Source organism: Hypanus sabinus, chromosome 14 (genome assembly GCF_030144855.1).
Source record: "Hypanus sabinus isolate sHypSab1 chromosome 14, sHypSab1.hap1, whole genome shotgun sequence".
Lineage (NCBI taxonomy): Eukaryota > Metazoa > Chordata > Chondrichthyes > Myliobatiformes > Dasyatidae > Hypanus > Hypanus sabinus.
The window spans coordinates 44369218-44390056 of record NC_082719.1 but is presented as its reverse complement, the minus strand read 5'-3'; the positions used below and the strand labels follow the sequence as shown (position 1 = coordinate 44390056).

The following is a 20839-nucleotide window of genomic DNA, read 5'->3' as shown; positions in this document are numbered from 1 at the left end:
CCCTATTACTGAATCAAGGCTCACTGGTTTATAAGCTGCTGGGTTATCCGTTTTGCCCTTCTTAAGCAATGGGAATAGCCTCATTAAGGATTTCTAATATTCTTTGATTTTTAAAAGACATTGAAAGCAATTGCTGATTGAATTCTCAAATCGGTTTCAGGCAAATGTTAGTTACAAATTTATTCTGCAGAATGCTCAAAAATATCATTCAAGTAGAATAAATAAAAAGAAATAGTTAATTCTGTTTCACCAGAAAGCAAATACAGCATATTGAAGATTTTTAAATAAATTATCAGGAGACAACTTATTTTATTTAAAAGGGCAAATTGTGCTTCGTACAAATTGGCAAGTGCAGCAGTGTGATGTATTGTATGGATCTATTGTCATTTTATAAAGTTATACCTTTTCTTAAATAGTCCAATGATTCTGGACAATCCATTGTTTATGTTTGAAATACTAGAATTTTCTAGTACTTTTTTAACATTTTGCAATTCACTTTTTCCCTTTTGTTCTGTTTGTGTTGACAGAAACTCTATATAGTGTGTGACGTAGCTCTTAATGTCATCACAAGCAAAAGTACTACACATAATCTGGACTCTCCAAAGGATCCTGTACTGCCAACCAAGTTCTTCACCCCACCAGACAAAGTAACTTGTTATTTTATGTTTTGCAATAACATTCTCAGTTCTTTAAATAAGATGGGGTATGGAACAGGACCTTCTGCCCTTTGAATCATGTTGTCCAGCAACCCCTGACAATGCTGATTTGACCCAAGACTGGTCACACGACAATTTACAATGGTCACTTAGTCTGCCCATTATGTCTTTGGACTGTGGGAGGAAACCAGAGGTCCCAGAGAAAGTCTACACATTCCACAGGAAGGACGTACAGATTCCTTACAGAGGTGCTGGGATTGAACTGGGAACTCCACCCCTGAGCTGTAATAGGATTGTGCTAACTGCTAAACTGTTGGCTTTCTCTCACTAGCAGGAGCGAAGTTGGATGTATTCTAGTGCTGATGACTCATTGTAATGAGGTTGTCAGCTTTCAAACTCATTTAGAAGACAAATGGAGAGGTGGGGCTAGATTGGTTTTGTGCTGTTCTGCCATAATTGGAAGTTTAGTGGTGCACTGCCATTTCTTCCTGTTCATGGCATGATATCCAGTGTTTTCTTCAGGTGGTATTATAATCTTCATAGACAGAATATAGGGACTTCAAACAAAACTTAACACTAAATATGCATCATTGAAAATTAGTGGAATATTCACTGAGGAATGAAAAAGTACTATACAGCTTATTTTAGAATTCAAAAGATCTGCAGTATCATAAGATTTTTCTTTCTGTGGAATATATCGAGGTGTATTTCCATTTATGAATAAAGACCTTGGCAATTTGCAGAAGAATATTGAGAATAAAATGGCCTAAAAGTATCTTGTTTTTTTTTGTTAGAAGATTTGTTTTATTAATACTCTACTTTGGTTATAGCATACTTTAACTGCACCATAAATTTGCAGGATGCTTGTGCTTCTTCCTAGAATATTATGGATAAGCTCAATTGGAAAATGTTGGTTTGTGTCAGATATACATAATTTCACATCGTGTAAGACTAGTACAGGTCTATTTTACACACCTGAGAACATAATTTATACTTAGTGACAGGAGGAGGAAATAATCTTAGTATAGCAAAATAAAGTTACTGCAAGTCTCTTTCAACAGTCTGTTTTGTAGTGCTTTCTCCAAATATCAACATTTAATGCTTGATAAACATTTCTTTGCTTAGGATTCCTGCAATAATAAATGCTACTTGTCAGATGAAGCAAAGACACTGTTACTCACTGGAAAGGTAAGTCTTAGCACAGTCCTCTTTGTTGCATTTCTATGTTATGCCCAAAATTTAGTGCAAATTACTGTTATTGGAAGGTAGTACTTCTAGTAGTTGGGTTGCCTCTCTGTTTTGCTTTAAAACATAGTGCTATATTTAACTCTATAACTATTCAAAGTTAACATTCCTACTTAACCTAATTGAAGTGACAAGTTTACAGAAAGGTAGCTTACAGATAAATTAAGCTGACAACAGATAATTTTAATAGCTATTATTTTAATATTTCTTATTCTTCTCCATGCCTTGTGGTACCTAGAGTGGCAGCCTTGCTGTTTCTTTAGTATTTGAATGTTTTTATGAGAGGCCAAGTTGCTAGCTTGACGCTCAATCCAGCACAGACGGAAAGCATGGGAGCTGGTCAGATTCGAACCCAGGACCATGAGCCTCAAAGTCCTGTGCTAATGCCACTGCAGCACCAGCCAACTATTTTTAATATTTGCAATGAACTATTTGCTGAAGGCTAATTAAGGATATAATGTAATAAATATGTTATAAATTTATGTGCAAGGTGGTCCCACAAATGTGATAATGACCAAGTGATTAAGGGTTGAATAATGGCCAGAATCCTGGAAGTATTGGCCAGAATATACAGGATAATAATGACTCTTTAAAGCAGCATTACCGGATCCTTTATGCCATTTGAGAAAAGAAACCTGTTTTAATATCTCTTCCTTCAGTATAGCATTCCTTCAGTTCTTGAACATAGAACAGTACAGCGCAGGAACAGGCCCCTTAGGCCACCATGTCTATGCCAAGCATGGGACTTTTCTAAACTAATCCCATCTGCCTGCTGTGTTCTGTATCTCTCCATTCCCTGCTTATTTATATATCTATCTACATATCTGTTAAACACTGCTATCGCTTCTACTGGCAGCATGTTCCAGGCACCTGGATCCTTGTTATTATTTACAGATGTGTTGTATAATATACAATTCTGTACAATTTTCTAGTAAGTCCACCTGTCAGTAAGATTCCACAGATTCTGTTCTGTAATAAGGATTACATTTTAATTGGATGTATCAGTGTCAGGTTGCTGCTTCTATTAGTTCATGTGTTTATTTTCTTAAGTAATATTTATGACAGAGATACTTAATGTAAATAAAGCTTTGCTAAATTTACTTCTATCACAGTGCAGGATGCCCCAATATGTGTCCCACACAATTTTGAATTAAGTTTTAATGTTTTGTAACGTGCGTTTTCAGTAGCTTCAGTTTTTTATTCTTTAATACCTCTAAATAACAAATCCTTTAGTTAAAGAGAATTAGTGTGTTTATGGCTCCTAAAAAAAAATTCCACAATTTGTTAAACCCGTTTCTAAACAGTGTAAAAATGTTGTATATTTGCATTGTTTGATATCTGTTATAACTTAATAATTTCTTCAGCCCAAACCAGCTACAGTATTGGGTACAGTAAACAAACCTTTGTCAGCTGCTGGTAGAAGGCCACAAACTAGAACTCCAGGCTTGGAAACAGGAACCAATATAAGTGCAAATTCTGAATCTAATTCGCCAGCTACAAACAGGGGAAGGTAAGCTGTTGCTACATTTTGTTGCATTACTAACGTAATGCTTGAGAGTTAAGTGCTGATCTGTTTCTTCTGCTGGAGATGGAAGGGATTATATAGCCTGGAGGAAAGAGTGCATAAGATTGTAGGAACCAAGAAAGACACGTGACAAGCCCACAACTAGTAGCTTATATAAACACTGAAACCCCATTAAGCACTGAGAATGCATTCCTCGGACGTGGAGTGCTATGTGGGGTCATTATAACATTACATAAATGGACATGCGTGCCTGTTTTTTTAAAATCTAAACTGAGATATATGATATATTATGCATACACAGTAACTCTTGAAGTAACAAACATGCAAATAGGCCTAACCTGTACATCAGTAGAACAGCAAATCATCGCAGCAGTAGCAGAGGGAAGTGAGTGGTGCTTACATCTTATAGGAGGCTGTGGGTCCTCCTCTAACTTTGGCTTCTTCGTCAAATAGATGTTGAGAGTTGACTGTCTTTTCTTAAGTTTCCTCTCATGAAGCAATTCTTGTTAGCAGGAAATCCTGTCAAGAACACCCCACTTTTCCTTATTGCTTTGCTCCCAGTCAGGGTCATTGTCCGTGATTTACGTGATCGTGGTGATGCTAGTGCTGAGGAATTTTGTGGTTAACTGGTCTTTTCCAGCCTTGAAGCCAGATGCATGTTTCTCCTCTTGGAAGATGAAAGTACGATAAAGCATTCTTTACTAAAATAGACCCGTTTCATCCACATTGAAGACCAGCTCAGGAGGATAATTGTCCTTTTCAATTACAGCCTTCAGTGTTGTAGTAAAATCCTGGGTTGCCTTGCTGCCTGCACTGGTCATATATGTGTGATGGAGGTTACTGCACCTGTTTAAATCTATCAAAACAACCTCGTCTGGCTGTGAATGTTACTGACGTATCTTCTTTTTCTTGAATATAATTGAAGATGCTTCCTGCTTTTTCTATTATTATCAGCTGACTTAGGGGCATATTTTGTTCTGTTTGATCATTCACCCATATATTTTCCATTTTTTCATGCAAATAGCCCCTTGAACAAGTCACCTTTGTTGGTGATAACTTTGAGGTCGTTGCAAAGCTTTTATCTTGTCTGCATTTATTATAATTGTTCTGATTGTTGATGTGGCCCATTTCAAAGAGGCACCAACATCAAATTGATGCCCACCAGCTTCCAAATGCAGTATCACTTCAGTTTCACATCTATGCTAATGCTTTTCCGAGACATCTTAGATGTACTACCCTCACTGGAAGGTGCAGGCCCATTTCCAAACATTATGGGTGAAAAAATTGAATAAATTGACGAGGGAGCAAGAATGTTTATACTTGCAGGGAAGGCAGAGAGTGAACTAATACATGATTGGCTATGAGTGGCTCAAGAGTGTATGTAAAACACCCTCATTGGCTGAATTACTCTTTACTGTAAAGGTGGCCGCTCTGGATAAGTTTTAAGTGTTGTTTAGAATGAATTTTTGTCATTTATAAAAAATTGATTAACCGCATTGTAATGAATCAGCACTATGCAGGGTTTGAGTGTACTCAAAGATGGTAGCTGGAAAAGAAAATGTGCTGGTGATAATATAACTTGAAATCGAGAATTGGCAAATTTACTAAAGACCTTCTTTGTTTTAGATTTGAAATTGGAGGATGTGTTCCAGGAGTGGACTAAAAACTGAATAAATTGACGATGAGGGACAAAATTGATTAAACTTTAAAAACAGTAAGATTAAAAGTGGGTAGATGTCCAAGACTTGATGCTTTCCAACCTAATGTTTTAAAAGAAAGTAGTCAGTGAAACATTTTAAAGTTGTAATCCACCAAAATGCCTTCAGTTTAGTATTAGATCCTTGTATAGGAAAACTGATATGTTGCTTCATTATTTAATGTGAGGAGGAAAGACAAATTAGGAAATTCTAGTACTCACCACTCAGCTTGGAGAAGTACCTAGAATTATAATAGAGACACATGACTGCTCAGATTTACATCACTAGGTTTGCAGAGGCTAAACTGTGTCAAATGAAGTGGTAAGTGCAGCAGATGTTTAATGAGATGCTGCATGAGAGACAGTAAAAATACTGCATGTATGGGGAGGCAACTTGTTAGCTTGAATATGGAATTCACTGTGCAAAGGAGACATTGAATAAAGATAATGTTTTTGTGCTCAAATTGGCAGAATGTGGTCTTGAGGGGAGGAGAAGGCTTGTCTCACAATATATTGAACAATTTGCAGTGGGCATGGACAGATTGATTAAATGGGAAAGTTCTGACAATTAGAGTTCAATTGAGGTTATCCAAATAGTGATAAAATGTAAACTTCCAGGCATATTCTGAGCACAGGTCTAAGTATAAAAATCAGTTAAAGTTAATGTAAAAGACACAAAGTGTGATTTAACAGGATAATGAATGTTGGGCTTTTATTTCAAGGAGGCAGAAATACAAAGGAATAAATGTGATACAAATGCTGCATAGAATAACTAGATTGCATCTGTACTACTGCATTCATTCTGGACACTAAGTCTAAAAAGTTTTCCAGCTCATGTTTGTTCTACAAATGTAGCTTGCAAGAACTGATCATGCTTTTACAATGAAACAACGCAAGTTTTGCAAAATAATAAAGCTCAGTGTGGATGCACTAAATAATAGTAAAATCCACACTTGGACTAAAAGCAAGATACAATGTGTTTGCAAAGTGTAAATACAAATTTAGTATTCAAGCTTGATTTTTCCTTTTAAATAAAAAGGTAAATACTGAGCTTACATAACCTGAAATGTGGTGTACTCTTCTTCATTTACAGAACTTTATTAGGATATTACTTAATTGCCTCTTCCAGATTCAAGATGTTCTTTTATGCGCAAGGCAGACTGAATATTGGAAGTAGCCATCTTTATGCTAGAAGAAAGATATAGGACAATAAGACACAGGAACAGAATTAAGCTTTTCGTCTCATTGCTCTGCGTCACCATTTATTTTTCCCTTTCAACCCCATTCTCCTGCTTTCTCGCTGTAAACCTTGAAACCCTTACTAATCAAGAAACTACCAACCTCTATTTTAAGCATACCCTATGATGTGGCCTCCCCAACCATCTGTGGCACTGAATTCCACAGATTCACTACCCTCTGCCTAAAGAAGTTCCTTCTCATCTCTGTTCTAAATGGGCGTCCCTCTATTCTGAGGCTAAGCCATTTGGTCCTACGTTAAACCCTCATGCATTAACTGTTTGATTTCTGGGATCAAAGAGCAGCAGTAACAGGCCATAGCAACAAGGTTTATCACAGGTCAGCAACACTTGTTTAAAAGTACAGAAGGGATCGGCGGGGCGGCCATTATTGGGAGTCGGCCAGTGGTGAGAGTAGGAGTGGCAGGCTTCCTTTTTTTCCTCTTGCTATACCCATTGCAGTAAACGGCCGTTGTGTGTTCTTCATGCCGGATGTTGAAGTAGTGGGAGGACCAGAATCTCCCGGGGAACCACATCTGCATGAAGTGCATTCAGCTGCATCTCCTTGAAAACCGTCTTAGGGATCTGGAGAAGCAGCTGATGACCTTTGGCTTGTTCAGGAGAGTGAGAATCAGAGTTACAGGGAAGTAGTCACCCCTAAGTTGCAGGAGGTAAGTAGCTGGGTGACTTATCAGGAGACATGGAAATGTAAATAGGCAGTTAGCACAGAGCACCCCTATGGCCTTTCCCCTCAATAATTTAAGTATACCGTTCTGGATACTGTTGTGGAGGATTACCTCCCAGGGGAACGTCACAGAGATCAGGTTACTGGCACAAGTCCGTGGTGCAGAAGGGAAAGGGGGAGAAGAGGGGAACAGTAGTGATAGGGTACTCGATAGTGAGGGGAACAGACAGGACATTCTGTGGAGGTGAACGGGACACTTGAATGGTATGTTACCTCCCAGGTGCCAGAAAGATCTCAGATTGTTCCACAACATTTCGGAGAGGGAGGGAGAGCAGCCAAATGTCTTGGTACATATTGGTGTGGATGACATAGGAGAGAAAAGCAAGGAGTCTCAAAAAGAGAATTTAGAGAGCTAAATAGAAAGCTGAGAAGCAGGACCTCCCGGGTGGTAATTTCTGGATTGCTGTCTGTGCCACATACCCGTGAGGGTAGAAACAGAGTGATTTGGCAGATTAATGCGTGGCTGGGAAGCTGGGACAGGGCTTCCGGTTCTTGGATCATTAGGATCTCTTCTGGGGGAGATATGACCTGTACAAAGGTGATGGTTGCACCTGAACCCAGGGGGGTGGGGGGCAAAATTCTCTTGGGCAGGTTTGTTAGAGCTGTTGGGGAGATTTTAAACTGATCTGGCAGGGTTTGGGAACCAGAGTGAAGGGATTCAGGATAAGACAGATGGTAAAAAGCAAAGATAGCATGCAGTCAGACTGTCAGGAAGGGCAGGCAGATGATAGGAGAAAATTGCAGCTAGCAGGGTGAGTATCAGTGCATTAGGGATGCAGAATCAAAAAGGGTACCAAATACAGCACTCAAAGCACTAAATCTCTAGGTGGAGGATCTTGTTGCACTTTTACAGATTGTCAGGTATGATGTGATCATCATTCAGTTGTGGCTGAAGGATGGTTGTAGTTGGGGGCTGAATGTCAAGGTTAAATTGGAGGGATAGGAAGGTAGGCAAATGGGGTGGTGTGGCTCTGCTGGTAAAGAATGCAATCAAATCAATAGATGTGACATAGGATCAGAAGATCTTGTGGTTTGAGTTAAGAAACTGCAAGGGTAAAAGGAGCCTGATGGCAGTGATATATAGTCAGCCCTCCTTATCCGTGAATTCCGCATGGGCAAATTCAACCGACTGCGAATCGCAAAAATCCAGAAGTGCTCTTCCAGCACTTGTTGTTCGAGCATGTACAGACTTTTTTCTTGTCATTATTCCCTAAACAATGCAGTATAACAACTATTTTACATAGCATTTACATTGTATTAAGTATTGTAAGTAACCTAGAGATGATTTAAAGTATACGGGAGGATGTACGTGGGTTATCGTGGATCGGGATCAAAAAAGATCGGAAGTTCTTACTTAGTAAGTCGGAACAGGTACATCTGGTGTTATTTAGCGTCAGTTAGTCAAAAGTTTGTCTTAGTATATAGTATATATTTTACCTTTCTATGCACATAAAACACTTAAGAACATATGTTTCAGTGCTGGTTCAGGAACAGAAGTTCCTGAGTTCGATCTAGTGACAGATTGCTCCCGAGTGCGCTGTCCACCATGCCAGGTTGACGTGGAGGATCAAAAGCCCAAAACCCAATAATTAAACCACTGCATTGCTTAGTAATAATTGTAGCTTTCATTGGGGCAGAGCCTTTCTCAGTTTATCCTTTAAAATTGTTCCGATAGTTGACCAATGTAGCCTAACGCTTTTCCAGTGACCGATGGCGTTTCACCTCTTTCTTGATCGCTTTAGTATTTCCACTTTATTTTCAATCGTGATTATGATTATTTTCGTGAACAGAAACACTGTGGATGCAGATCTCTGCTGCTGGGTCCTAATGTCCACTGCACTGAGACAGGTTAAATAAGGGACTTAAGCATCCACGAATTTTGGTATCCTCAAGGCTCCCGTAACCAATCCCTCACAGATAAGGAGGGCCAACTGTACAGGCCTCCCAGTAGTAGCACAGATTACAACAGGGGATAGAAAAGGCATGTCAAAAAACTAAACAAGAAATAAGGAAAGGGGATATAGAGTATGTAAGTAAATTAGCACAAAATATAAAACCAGGTAGTGAAAGTTTTTATAAATATATGTAGCCCCCTGGTAAGCCTCAGGCTCGCTGGGCTCGCTTTCGTCTAGGGGGAGCAGCCTTTGGCCCCGCCAAACTGTGGAATCAAGTTTGTGTGGATGCTGTGTGATGTACCCCACCATGCCAAATAACAGACAGTGCACTATATGTGATTAAATGATTACACTTTATAACTCTTACTTTGACTATCTAGACAGTAAAGGAACAAAATAAGGACTGTTAACTAAAAGAAAAAGGTGCCATTATTAATCAGTTTGTGCACACATCTTTGGAGCTCTTATAGAACCAGGTCCCCCTTCCTCCAGTCGATGTCCTCTGAACTCCGCCGACTCACGAATGGGACCACCCTCGGTGATCGACCAAACTCTCTACTCGAGTCTGTCTGTGTCTTCTCTCCTCGCCGAAGACCCTGGGCTTTGGACTCCTGCTCAGGGTCTGTTCCATCGCCCAGCTTACAGCATTGCGTCTCCTCTCGGTCCCCATCGCACCTTCTCCCCAAAGCCTGCAAAAACAATCGCTTACACACAAGAAAGAATAACATCTATCCCAATTGGTTAGCAAATGAATACAATTCTCTCTATCAGTAATTATAACCGAAACAAGCTGCGAGAGAGAAGCACTTTCTCAGCAGTTAATGTAACGATGAAGCCATTTTTATTTTTAACCTAACAAATAAGCTATTTTATTAGCCTTAGCAGTAACATAAAAGAAGAAACCCCTTACATATATAAAGTGGAAGAAGGTGGCTAAAGTCATTGTAGGTCCCTTGGAAGACAAGAAGGGGTAATTGATATTGGGTGACAAAGAAATGGCTGAGTATTAATCGACTATTTTGTGTCAGTCTTCACGGTGGAAGTCACGTCCATTATGCCAAAGAATGATGTTATGGACGAAATGGGAGGTGAGGACCTCAATAAAATCGCTGTCACTGAAGAGGTAGTGATGAGCAAACTAGAGGGCCTGACAATAGATAAGTCCCCTGGTCCTGATGGGATGCATCTCTGGGTGCTGAGGGAATTGGCTAAGGTTATAGTAGATGCGTTGGTAATCATTTATCAAAATTCTGTAGACTCTGGGCAGGTCCAGGTGGATTGGAAGACAGCAAATGTCATGCCACTTTTTAAAAAAGGGTGTAGGCGAAAGACAGGCAACTATAGGCCAGGTAGCTTACCATCTGTAGCATACCAGGAAAATGCTTGAAGCTGTCATTAAGGAAGAAATAGCAAAACATTTAGAAAGGAGTGGTTCCAACGTTTACCACTGAAAGAGCCAATATGGACCCATTTCCCACAGAAAAGAAAACACTGGGAGCCACAAAACCCGTTTGACATTTAAAATGAAATAACACTGCATACAACGTTTTTTTTTTGCCTTTATGCTATGTATAAACAAACTATAATGTGTTGCATTTATGAAATTGATGAACTCCTGCAGAGAAAACGAAATTACATTTCTGCATGCAACAAAAACATTTTGAACTCCGAAAAAAAGACGTTGGGTTGAAGGTTACTCCATAGTTAGCCTACCTTGGATCGAAGAATTAAAAGAAAGCACGCACTGGTGGTTGTCAGGCATTGGCAGTGGTGATGTATATTAATAGCGATAAAAAACACGTTGTAGCGGTGTGCTACACGCAGCGCTAAAATAATGACACTGCAGTCAAAGATAACTTTATTCGAATTAAACAGCCTTGCTTTAAAGCCTCCCTCAACCCGTTCCCGTGGGCGCGGATACTCCAAAAGACACGTACTCACAAACCCCCATAGGCTATCTCCCTTAGCCGGAACGGTGGCTAATTGTGAGCCGGTTCGGATGTGCCAGGAAATGGGATCTCCACAACGTTTTATTTAGATTATACAAGATCACCATAATCTTCAAATTTCGAATTACATTTCAAAAACTAACAAACCACTGGGAGCCGCAGCACAGAGATGAAAGAGCCGCATGCGGCTCCGGAGCTGCGGGTTGCCGACCCCTGCATTAGACAGATGCAGCATGGATTCAGAAAGGGCAGGTTCTGTTTGACAAACTTACTGGAGTTCTTTGAGGACATAATTAGTGCAGTGGATAGAGGGGAACAAGTGGATGTCGTATACTTGGATTTCCAGAAGGCATTTGATAAGGTGCCGTACAAGGGACTTATAAATAAGATATGGATGCATGGAGTCAGAGGAAGTGTATTGGCATGGATAGTGGATTGGTTAACCAATAGAAGGCAGAGAGTTGGTATAAATGGGTGTTTCTCCGGTTGTCAGTCAGTGGTGAGTGGGGTGCCACAGGGATTGGTGCTGGGCCTGCAGCTGTTTACCATTTACATTGATGATTTGAAAGAGGGGACTGAGTATAGCACAGCAAAATTTGCTGATGACACTAAACTGAGAGGAAAAGCAAATTGTACAGAGGAGGTGGAGAGTCTGCAGAGAGACACAATTCAAATTTTGCCTGTTACTTCCTCAGTGAATTCCAACAGATATGTCATGCAAGGTTACCCTTAAGGAAACCGCATTGTCTTCCAACTTTTTTGATCATGTGCCTTTAAGTACTCCAAACCTCATTCTTAATAATGGACTCTTAGCATCTTGCCAACTATTGAAGTCAGGCAAACTGGCCTATAATTTCCTTTCTTTTGCCTCCTCCTCGTCTCTAAGTGTGGAGTGACATTTATGGTTTTTCCAGAATCCAGTGATTCTCGAAAGATCACTACTAATGCCTTCCGTAATCTCTTCATCTAACTCTTTTAGAGCACTGGGATGTATTTCATTTGATCCCAGTTATTTATCTACCTTCAGACATTTCAGCTTTCTACTCAGCTCTGGCTCATGACAGTGTCATGAAATTTTGTAGGATAATTAATGGAGCATTCGAGAGATATTTTAACAAATTCTATGCTCTTAAGAAAGTTTTTAAGAAAATACTTTTAAATAATGGAATTGATTGCTACTTACAACAGTAATGGCAATTGGAGATAATTAGAAAGTTGTGCACAATACACTGAATAAAATTAATTCATTTTGTAAATAACCAAGTAATGAATAGTTTTAAAAAGCTAATCAATTTCTTATTTCCATTTACAGTGAAAGTTTTACCATTCTTTATGAGTAGAATTACAATTATCCTCTAATTCAATACAATTCGAGGCTGAAGTGCTATTCTTGCTTTTCTAGTTTTCTACAGTAAAACCTGCTTTTATTCAGGTCCTATGTTTTGCTGATGTTTTTTTAAACTTGTTTTATCTATAAAAACAACTTTGTTGAAATGTCACTTGCTGTAAAACTTTTAATAGTTATAGTTACAAGTGGGAGTTTAATTATGCTAAAAGATCCTCCTATCAATTATTAGGTACTGCCCATGACTTAAGTAATTATTTTTCTTTACTGTGTCACAGGGAGCAGAATTCAGAAGTTCCTGAAACAGAAGTTAGTGAAAATGAAGAAAATCCAGTCATATTGCTTACAGTGGTTCCAGCTAAAACAGAGAAGAAAGATGAACCAGTTAGAAATAAGGTACTTTATTCTGCATCACCATTGGCATTCTTCTGTCTAGACTTTAAAATGGATCTTGAAAGGAGAATGAAATATTTGTTAGCTTAGAGTTTCCCTTTGCAGCTTTTTATCTATGCAGAGTAAACTTTACTGTCAGCATCATACTTTATGCAAAGTATTCCCTCTCAAAGAGATAAAAATAAAGTTAATGGCGATGAAATATTTTCAACATCTTTAGTATAGGTACTCATTAGAGAATCACAGCAATGCGTAGAACAGGAATTGTTCTGAAATAAAGAACATGCCTATTGAGAGGAGAAAATCTTGACCACGATGGTTTGAAGTAGGTATACTGTTAGTCTTCCTGTTTGGAAAATAACTGCTGCATTTATGACCACTCTCTATAAAAAAAAGTATTAACTGCCACAAGAATAGCTATTAACCCAAACTCAATAGTATTTGATCTTGGGCTTGTACATTACGTATGCTGTATCAGTCATTTCTTTTTCGCAACACCTCCAAGTTGACACTCTGAGAAATGGGTATTTTATTCTTTGCAATTCCATTTTTTATTTGTTGGAGAGATTTCAAAAATACTCTTGTGTCCCATAGGGATATTCCTTTATTTATAATTAAATGTTATTTTGATTTGTTTTCAATGTAAAACAAAAGTGCACAAATAACATCAGTAGTTCCTGTAAATATTTACTGTGATATTATGCATCGTTCTGTGTACATTCTGTCCTCCTTATAACAGGAGATGTCCTCTGAACAGTCTTTACCACCACAGACCAGTACAGAACGTGGAAAGAAAAGGACAGCACCTGCAGCTGGTTCAGAGAACATTCAGCAAATACCAGAAGAGAAGAAATCTGAAGAGACTGCAATACCAGTTCCCCCCAAAGCTAGGCGTGGCCGTCCTCCCAAAGCTGCATCTGAAAGTAATGCTGCCAAGAATACAGATACAAACAAAACATCAGGCAGAGGAAGGAAAAGAGTTGCAGCCAATCAGGAAAGCCCTGCAGAACCAGAAACAACAAATGTTAAAGTACCAAAACAACAAGAAACAAATGTTAAGCGAGCACCAGCACAGAGACAGATGGATCTACAAAGGTAATTATTTTTTGCAATGGGAAAACAATCTGATTAACGTGTTTGTCCTGATTTGTGTTTTGTGCTTTTATTTACTTGAATTCCTTTTGTCCTCTCTTGGAAGGTTTATCATGTTATTGGGACTTTAATTATTTAAGCTTAATATGTAAATTTAGGGGAATAGAGGAGATTTAGTCCAGGAAAATTGGGAGGAAAATATGCTGGGTTTGCCAGTTACATCCATTTCCTGTGAAATAATTAAAATAAATTCCTGTTACTGATTTCTAGCCCTCCTTATTTTTTCAGAATCCAGGTTTTGGACAGTGATGGATACTCAGTGATGGAACTAGAGTCTACTCCTGAAAGTTCAGCTGAGGAACTGGATTTGTTTAAATCCTATGAGAGCAGCCAGAATGAGATTGATAACCCAAAAATAGCAAAGGGAGGCTTCCTTAAGGTGCAGTAGTAATAATGGCCAGTTTTATAGAGTTATTGAAAGAAATAGTATGTTAAGAGAAGTGTGATTATAGTATGGAAAAATGCCTAGGTGGAATATTTTGAGTTTTCATATTACAGATCATATATCATTAGGACAGAAGAAATCCATTTGTCTGAAGAGTCTGTGTCATCTCATAAAGCTAACCTATTCTCTCACACCTCCGTCAACTTCCACCAAATGTTACCACCCACAAATAAGAGGGGCAATTTGGTGGCCACTTAACCTGAATGGCACATCTTTAGGTTGTGGGAGGAAACCAGGGCAGCCAGAATAAATTACCTGTGCACAGAAGGAATGTACAAACTCCGCACAGTTAACATTTCAGTCAGGATTAAATGTGGAACACTAGATCTTTGAGGCAGTGGCCCAACAAGCTGTGCCTTTGTGTTCCTAAGTGAGATATCTGTTACCATTTCCTCTTTTTAGGAGACTTCAACCCCTGAAGTGAGTTTCTGCCTGAGTTAGCTAGCCATTCAAAATCAAAAGTGCAAGTATTCCAATCTTCATAATTTTAATTGGCATTATGAAGAAGCATAATGCATTTTGGTGCATCTGTTTAAAATGTGATAGTCATGTTTATAAGCAACTACATACCGTTAATGTCTCAAGGGAGTGGCTTGTAAATGACTAGTCTTCATTTTGAGTCAGGAACTAATTGGATTTAGTTTTGGGTGTGTCTACTCTCACAGAGGCTGGTGGCGTAGTGGCACCACTCTTTGGGGCGAGAGATCCTGAGTTTGAATCCGGCTGGCTCCCTTGCACGCTCTCCATCCTCGACCTCGTTTAAAAAAAAACTTGGAGGTTTCAGATGCCCAAGACATGCCGTACGATCACCAAAAAAAGATCGGTGCAAAAATGATAGCGCCCGGATGACTCTACCAGGAGTTAACGACACACACACGTCCCAAGGGTGGGGGGATGCCATGGGTGCAGATGCACCCAGCCCTGGGTCACCAGGCAAGGTCATTTGATTCCAAACAACTTGTTTATTGATCATTAAAGGATATGTCTCTCAGGTACTTCCCACTCCCTCCTTACTTTTCATGTTTAAAAAAAAGTCAAATGTGGGCTGACTCTCATATTTTAAATATGACATATGTCATATGCCTTCAAATTCTGTAATTTGCCTACTCTTAGAATAATTAAAGGAGTTCAAAATGAGATTTTTTTTTCTCTTACCAGTTTAGTTGGAGACTTGATACCATTTCAAAACTAAATTTTCAGAAGTAAACTGGTGGTAGTTGGGATTAGGCAAGGTGTAATCTTGCAATACAGGACTTGATTTTTTTGTGTAGTTCTAAGACTGGATAGCAAGAAGTTTCAGCATGACATTGAATTCTTGCAGCACCTTGGGAATTCTTCAAAGTATTTTTCACCATATAACAAGTATAGAGCCATATTGTGTAATGAACATCAAAAGTTATGGTGTCAGCAATGTCCAGAGGGAAAAAAAATACCATGACGCTTTTAATGTTTCTTTTTACGATACAATCAAAGTTCAGAGTAAAATTTATTATCAGAGTATATACATACAAGCCTGAAATTCTTTTTGTGCGGGCATACTTAGCAAACTTATAGAACTGTAAATGTAAACAGGATCATTGAACCATAAACTGAGTAAATACAAACATAAATAAGTAGCAATAAGTAACAAGAGCATGAAATAACAAGATAAAGTGTCCTTAAAGTGAGACCATTGGTTCTGGGAACACCAGAAATAGAAAGAGTGTAGTTATCTCCTTTTGTTCATGAGCTTGATGGTTGAGAGTTAGTAACTTCTTGAACCTGATGGTGTGAGTCCTGAGGTAAGTTGTATCTTCTATCTGATGGCAGCAGTGAGAAAAGAGCATGGCCAGGGTGATGAGGATATTTGATGATGGATGGTGCTTTTCCACTGCAACATTTCACATAGATGTGCTCAATGGTTGGGAAGGCTTTACCCATGATGTATTGGGCCAAATCCACTAACTTTAGCAGGATTTTCTGCTCAAACGTATCAGTGTTCCTGTACCAAGCTGTAATGCAGCCAATCAGCACACTTTCCACTATGCATCTATAGAAATTTGCCAGGATTTTTGATGACATGCTGAATTTTCTCAGACTCCTGAGGCTGTGGTGCTTTCTTAGCAAATTATATTTAAATGATAGGTCCAGGACAGGTCCTCTGAGATAGTGACGCCCAGTAGTTTAAAGTTACTGACCCTCTCCACCTCTGGTCCTCCAATGAGTACTGGTTCATGGACCACCTGAAATCTACAATCATTTCCCTGATCTTTGTTGACCTTGGGTGAGAGATTATTACACTATTCAGCCAAATTTTCAGTCTCCCTCCTGCATACTGATTCATCGCCACTCTTGATGCGGCCCACAACAGTGATGTCATCAGCAAAGTTAGATATGGTGTTGGAGCTGTACTTGGCCACACAGTCATAGAAATGAAGCGAGTAGAAGAGCAGGCTAAGCACACAGCCCTGTGGTGCTCCTGTGCTGATGGAGATAGTGGATGAGATGTTTTTTATCAATCAGAACTGATTAGGGTCTGCAAGTGAGGAAATCCAGGATCCAGTTGCACAAGAGCATGTTGATGCCCAGGTCTTAGAATTTATTGATCAATTTTGAGGGATCAATAGTATTAAATACTGAGCTGTAACCGATAAAGAGTTTCCTGATGTATGCATGTTTGCTGTCCAGATGTTCTGGGGTTGGGTGAAGAGCAATGAGATGGCACCTGCTATAGACCTAATCGTGCATTATCATGATAAAGCACTGGACAATTATTTTAATAACAATTCCCAAATAGTTCCCTCCCTCATGAGCTGTTGCAGAAATGACTTCTCAATCATGTTGTCTCAGAAAGAAACTGAATTTTGTTATCAATTGTGTAAGACAAAAATTTGAACAGACCATCAAGCTTGTACTTTAACATGCCCTCTTCAGTTTATTTGTCTTCAAGAGCAGGTATTGCATATAGCTTAAGATAGCTATTAAGAAGAAGAAACTGGCAAATTTCACTGGTTCAGATGATTTCTGTATTACGCAAAGACATGAAGAAACTGCACCTGGATACTGTATGCACTTCTGTTTACCATACTATAGGGATGTGATTAAGCTAAAGAGAGTGCAGAAGAGATTCACAAGAATGTTATTGGAATTGGAGAACTTGAGATATAAGGAGAGACTGGATGAGTTTGCACTGATCTCCTTGGAGTGATGGAGGCTAATGTGACTTTAAAGGTCTGCATGGATAAGATGGATTGTGAGTGTTCTTTCCAGCTGAGTCTAAATCTAAAGAGCTTATATTTAAGCTGAGAGGGAAAGTAGTTAACAGGGACCTGAGAGACAAGCTTTTCAGAAAGAGAATTGTGGGCATTTAGAACAAGCTGCGAGAGGAAGTGGAGAAGGCATGTCAATTATATGTAAAGGACATTTGAACAGATGCAGAGATAGGAAAGCTTTAGAAGGATATGAACCAAATGCAGGCAAAGGAGACCAGCGCAGAAAGACACTTTGGTATGGAAGAGTTGGACCAAAGGGGCTGTTGCCCTGCACAATGCTATAAATAAATCTAAAATCTAGGAGTATTCATCTAAAAGAAAACAGAAGACTATGAGTTGCTTGTACTGCCAATGGTTGATGCTGGATGAAATGGCAGAAACTGGATGAAAGAATACTGACTTCCACTATGAATATTCTTCAAAGTTGGCACCACATTCAATCGAAATGGGCCTTTAGAAAAATTGTAACAACATCTAACAGTTCATATGTAAATAGTAAATGTTATACTTGTTGATCGATATACTTTGAGATGGGATAACTGGCTCCAACATCATTGTATTATCAAGACAGCCTTCCATGTCCACAGCATGGGTATTTCCGTCAATCTTATCATTTGCCAGAAAAATGAAGCATTTCTTTGTTTACCTCTTCCTAAATTCTGTATGCTATCCCCTTTCACACTACAAATGCCAAGCTATTACATTCTACAATCTATATCTGTGGCTATGAAAATATGATACTTTCCCATATCCAGCTTATCAGATTTAGGTTCTTTTTAACAATTTTCTCCTTTTTCTGCATTCTCTTATAGACTTGCTTCTTCCCGTGTCCTCTATGTCTTGAAAACTATCTTCGTGTTTCTATTTTAGCAACTGCCAGAACTGTTTGTAATCTCAGCCCTATTCCCTAATACATCCACTCTGCTCCTTCATTAACAACAACCAAAGAATGCTGCAATTCTGTCTTTGTAGGTATAAACATTCACGTGTCTCTTCTAACCCTCACGTAAATTAATCATACTCTCTATTAGACGCCTTTGTACACTATCTGCATTGTCAAATACAATTATAAAATTATTTCCAGAAGTATTTTTAAATGTCTTGATGTGTTTATTTTCTATGTAATAGTATATATGGAAGTCAAAATAATTTGTTTCAGAGCCTAATTAGTAAGGCATGTTTTGAATTACCTCCTTCAATATTCCCCCAATTTTTTTTCTCTTTGTATAGGTAAGAAGAAAGACCATGCCAAAGGGAAGGAGACAAAGGCTGTAGAAAAGAAGTATTCCTTGCCACTGAGGGAAATGTACCACATAAAAGGATTGAGATACTATACTAAATCTTAAGTTAGTTTACACAATTCCTCACCCTCAAAACATCAGGACAACACTGCATCAGAGTTTAGGTTATATATTAAGAAGATATTATTGAACTCCTTCATTTAAATTTTAACTGAAAATATAACTTTTGCAATGTTGGAGGGACAGCATTGTAATTCCCTGGGGTTATTTTTATGTAGTATTTTTATATGTTAAGATCACTTAACAATTATTGACACTCATAAAAATAATCACCAGATTAAGATTTTGTTACAAATGTCTTATGTAACCATTTTAATTATGCTTTAGTAATTTGCTGCAACAGTTTTACCTTCCAAAGTAAGTTATTATTACTGACTTGTGAAGTCAGCAATGGTGCATTATAAAAGTCACATGTTACTATTAATTTTTCAGATGGAAACATTTGTGTTATTTAAAACAGACCCAATTTGAATATAATTTGATTTTGTTGAGAGTGAAAGAATAAAGCTGTGGATAAAAGAGCAGTTGAATATGTGCTTATAATATTTGAAGCTACTGCCATAAATGTTGTAGTAAAGATTTAAAAAGTGTAATACTGAAGTCAGCCGTTAAGTTGGGGATATTTTTGACACTGTTCTCTAAAATTTGCACTGAATCCACATTGTTTAACCTTTTAAAAATGAATCTCAGCAAGGTTTCTATATCAGTATACTGTCCAGAATCTATGTTCATCAAAAATAATTTTTCCCTGTAATTCATATTGACAGTTAACAAAACTTGCACAGAATTTTTTTTGTGAATACAAACTGAAGTCTAGTGAAAGCAGTTGTTTTGGAATTGCTGCCTTTTAAATAACTATTCCCTCAATGTGTCCTCATTTGTGTTTTTCTGCTTACCTTCCTCAACCAGGGAAAGTGGGGCTAATCTGAACTTTGCATTTCTCCACAGTTGCCAATGTGCTGCTTTTGTTGGCCAACATGCCAGCATGCGTTCTAGGATGGAATTGGACCGCTATTTTTTTTCTGTGTATCCCTCGCCTAGGTGGCTAAGCATTCTATATAACGAAGCTCTCCTGACTGTGGCAGCTTGACTGAAAATTGGTCAGGCTTAACCTTTACAGCAAGCCAAATTCAAGTGTTCTTTAAGCAAATGTTTTAATTTGGGGTTTTAAGGGTCCCAGTGGGAGTTAATTACTCTTAAAGGGTTTTCTTGAATTTCACTTCATGTTGAATAGTGGAAAGAATTTTAAAAAAACAGCATTTTAAAGCATTTCCTCTATCCTAACATTAATTTTTAAAACTTGCTTTTAGTACTTTTAATTTATGAAATTTTATCAAGAGGCCTTTTATGTTTTACTTTCATATAAAACTATATTGCTCTGGAAGGTAAAGGAAACTTTTTGAGTTTCAGATTTTTATATCAGATCTTGAAGTGAATGAGGTACTTTTGAAAGACCGGTTTTATGATGAGATGTTCAAGTTACCAGGCTCTGTAACCAATGATGTAAAAAAAATGAAGTGTTCTAGAAAAAAATTGGATTTTGGCAGCTTGCGAAGTCAGTTCAACAGTTCAAATTGTTAATACATTTTAAGTGTGTTTTATTGATATGTTGAATTTTTTAAAACTATTTTTCACTAGTTTGTCTCCCAGTTCACACTCATCTGTTTATTTTCGTGAAATTCTTTGCGGTTGCATCAATGTTATGATTCCAGACATTGTTCATTGTAGTTAATGTGTACATTTTGATGTACACATGATCATATTTAATTTTTTGTTGCATAAAGAAATAAATGCTTCTTAGGTGTCTCCTGGTTTCTGTTTCTCTCTCTCAAAGCCTGTACTCCTGAGTAACCAAACCAGGGCAGATTAACAGTGAGAGATGGATATTTGAAGTAATTTCAACTATATTAAAATTTTTAATTGGAGTCAGGAGCAGGGAAGGAGAAACTGTCCAGGCAGGATGAGTGTTAAACTCCTGGGAAACTTATACATCTCTACCATGCAGC

At 38.3% G+C, this 20839-nt stretch overlaps 1 protein-coding gene across 5 annotated transcripts in view; it reads left to right on the top strand.

The window, feature by feature from the left end:
- Window positions 1–20639, top strand: part of pds5a (PDS5 cohesin associated factor A) — a 159604-nt gene extending 138965 nt beyond the window's left edge. For 3 of the 5 annotated variants that reach the window (XM_059989056.1, XM_059989055.1, XM_059989058.1), the window contains exons 28-33: window positions 528–647; window positions 1782–1844; window positions 3266–3411; window positions 12570–12687; window positions 13424–13779; window positions 14065–14852. In XM_059989056.1, coding sequence (XP_059845039.1) covers window positions 528–647; window positions 1782–1844; window positions 3266–3411; window positions 12570–12687; window positions 13424–13779; window positions 14065–14224 — 963 coding nt within the window. In that variant the 3' untranslated portion in view covers window positions 14225–14852. Of the gene's footprint in view, window positions 1–527; window positions 648–1781; window positions 1845–3265; window positions 3412–12569; window positions 12688–13423; window positions 13780–14064; window positions 14860–18762 lie in introns of those variants that run through there. The other 2 variants (XM_059989059.1, XM_059989057.1) reach the window with 2 other exon arrangements.
- The last annotated feature ends 200 nt before the right edge of the window (window positions 20640–20839 follow it).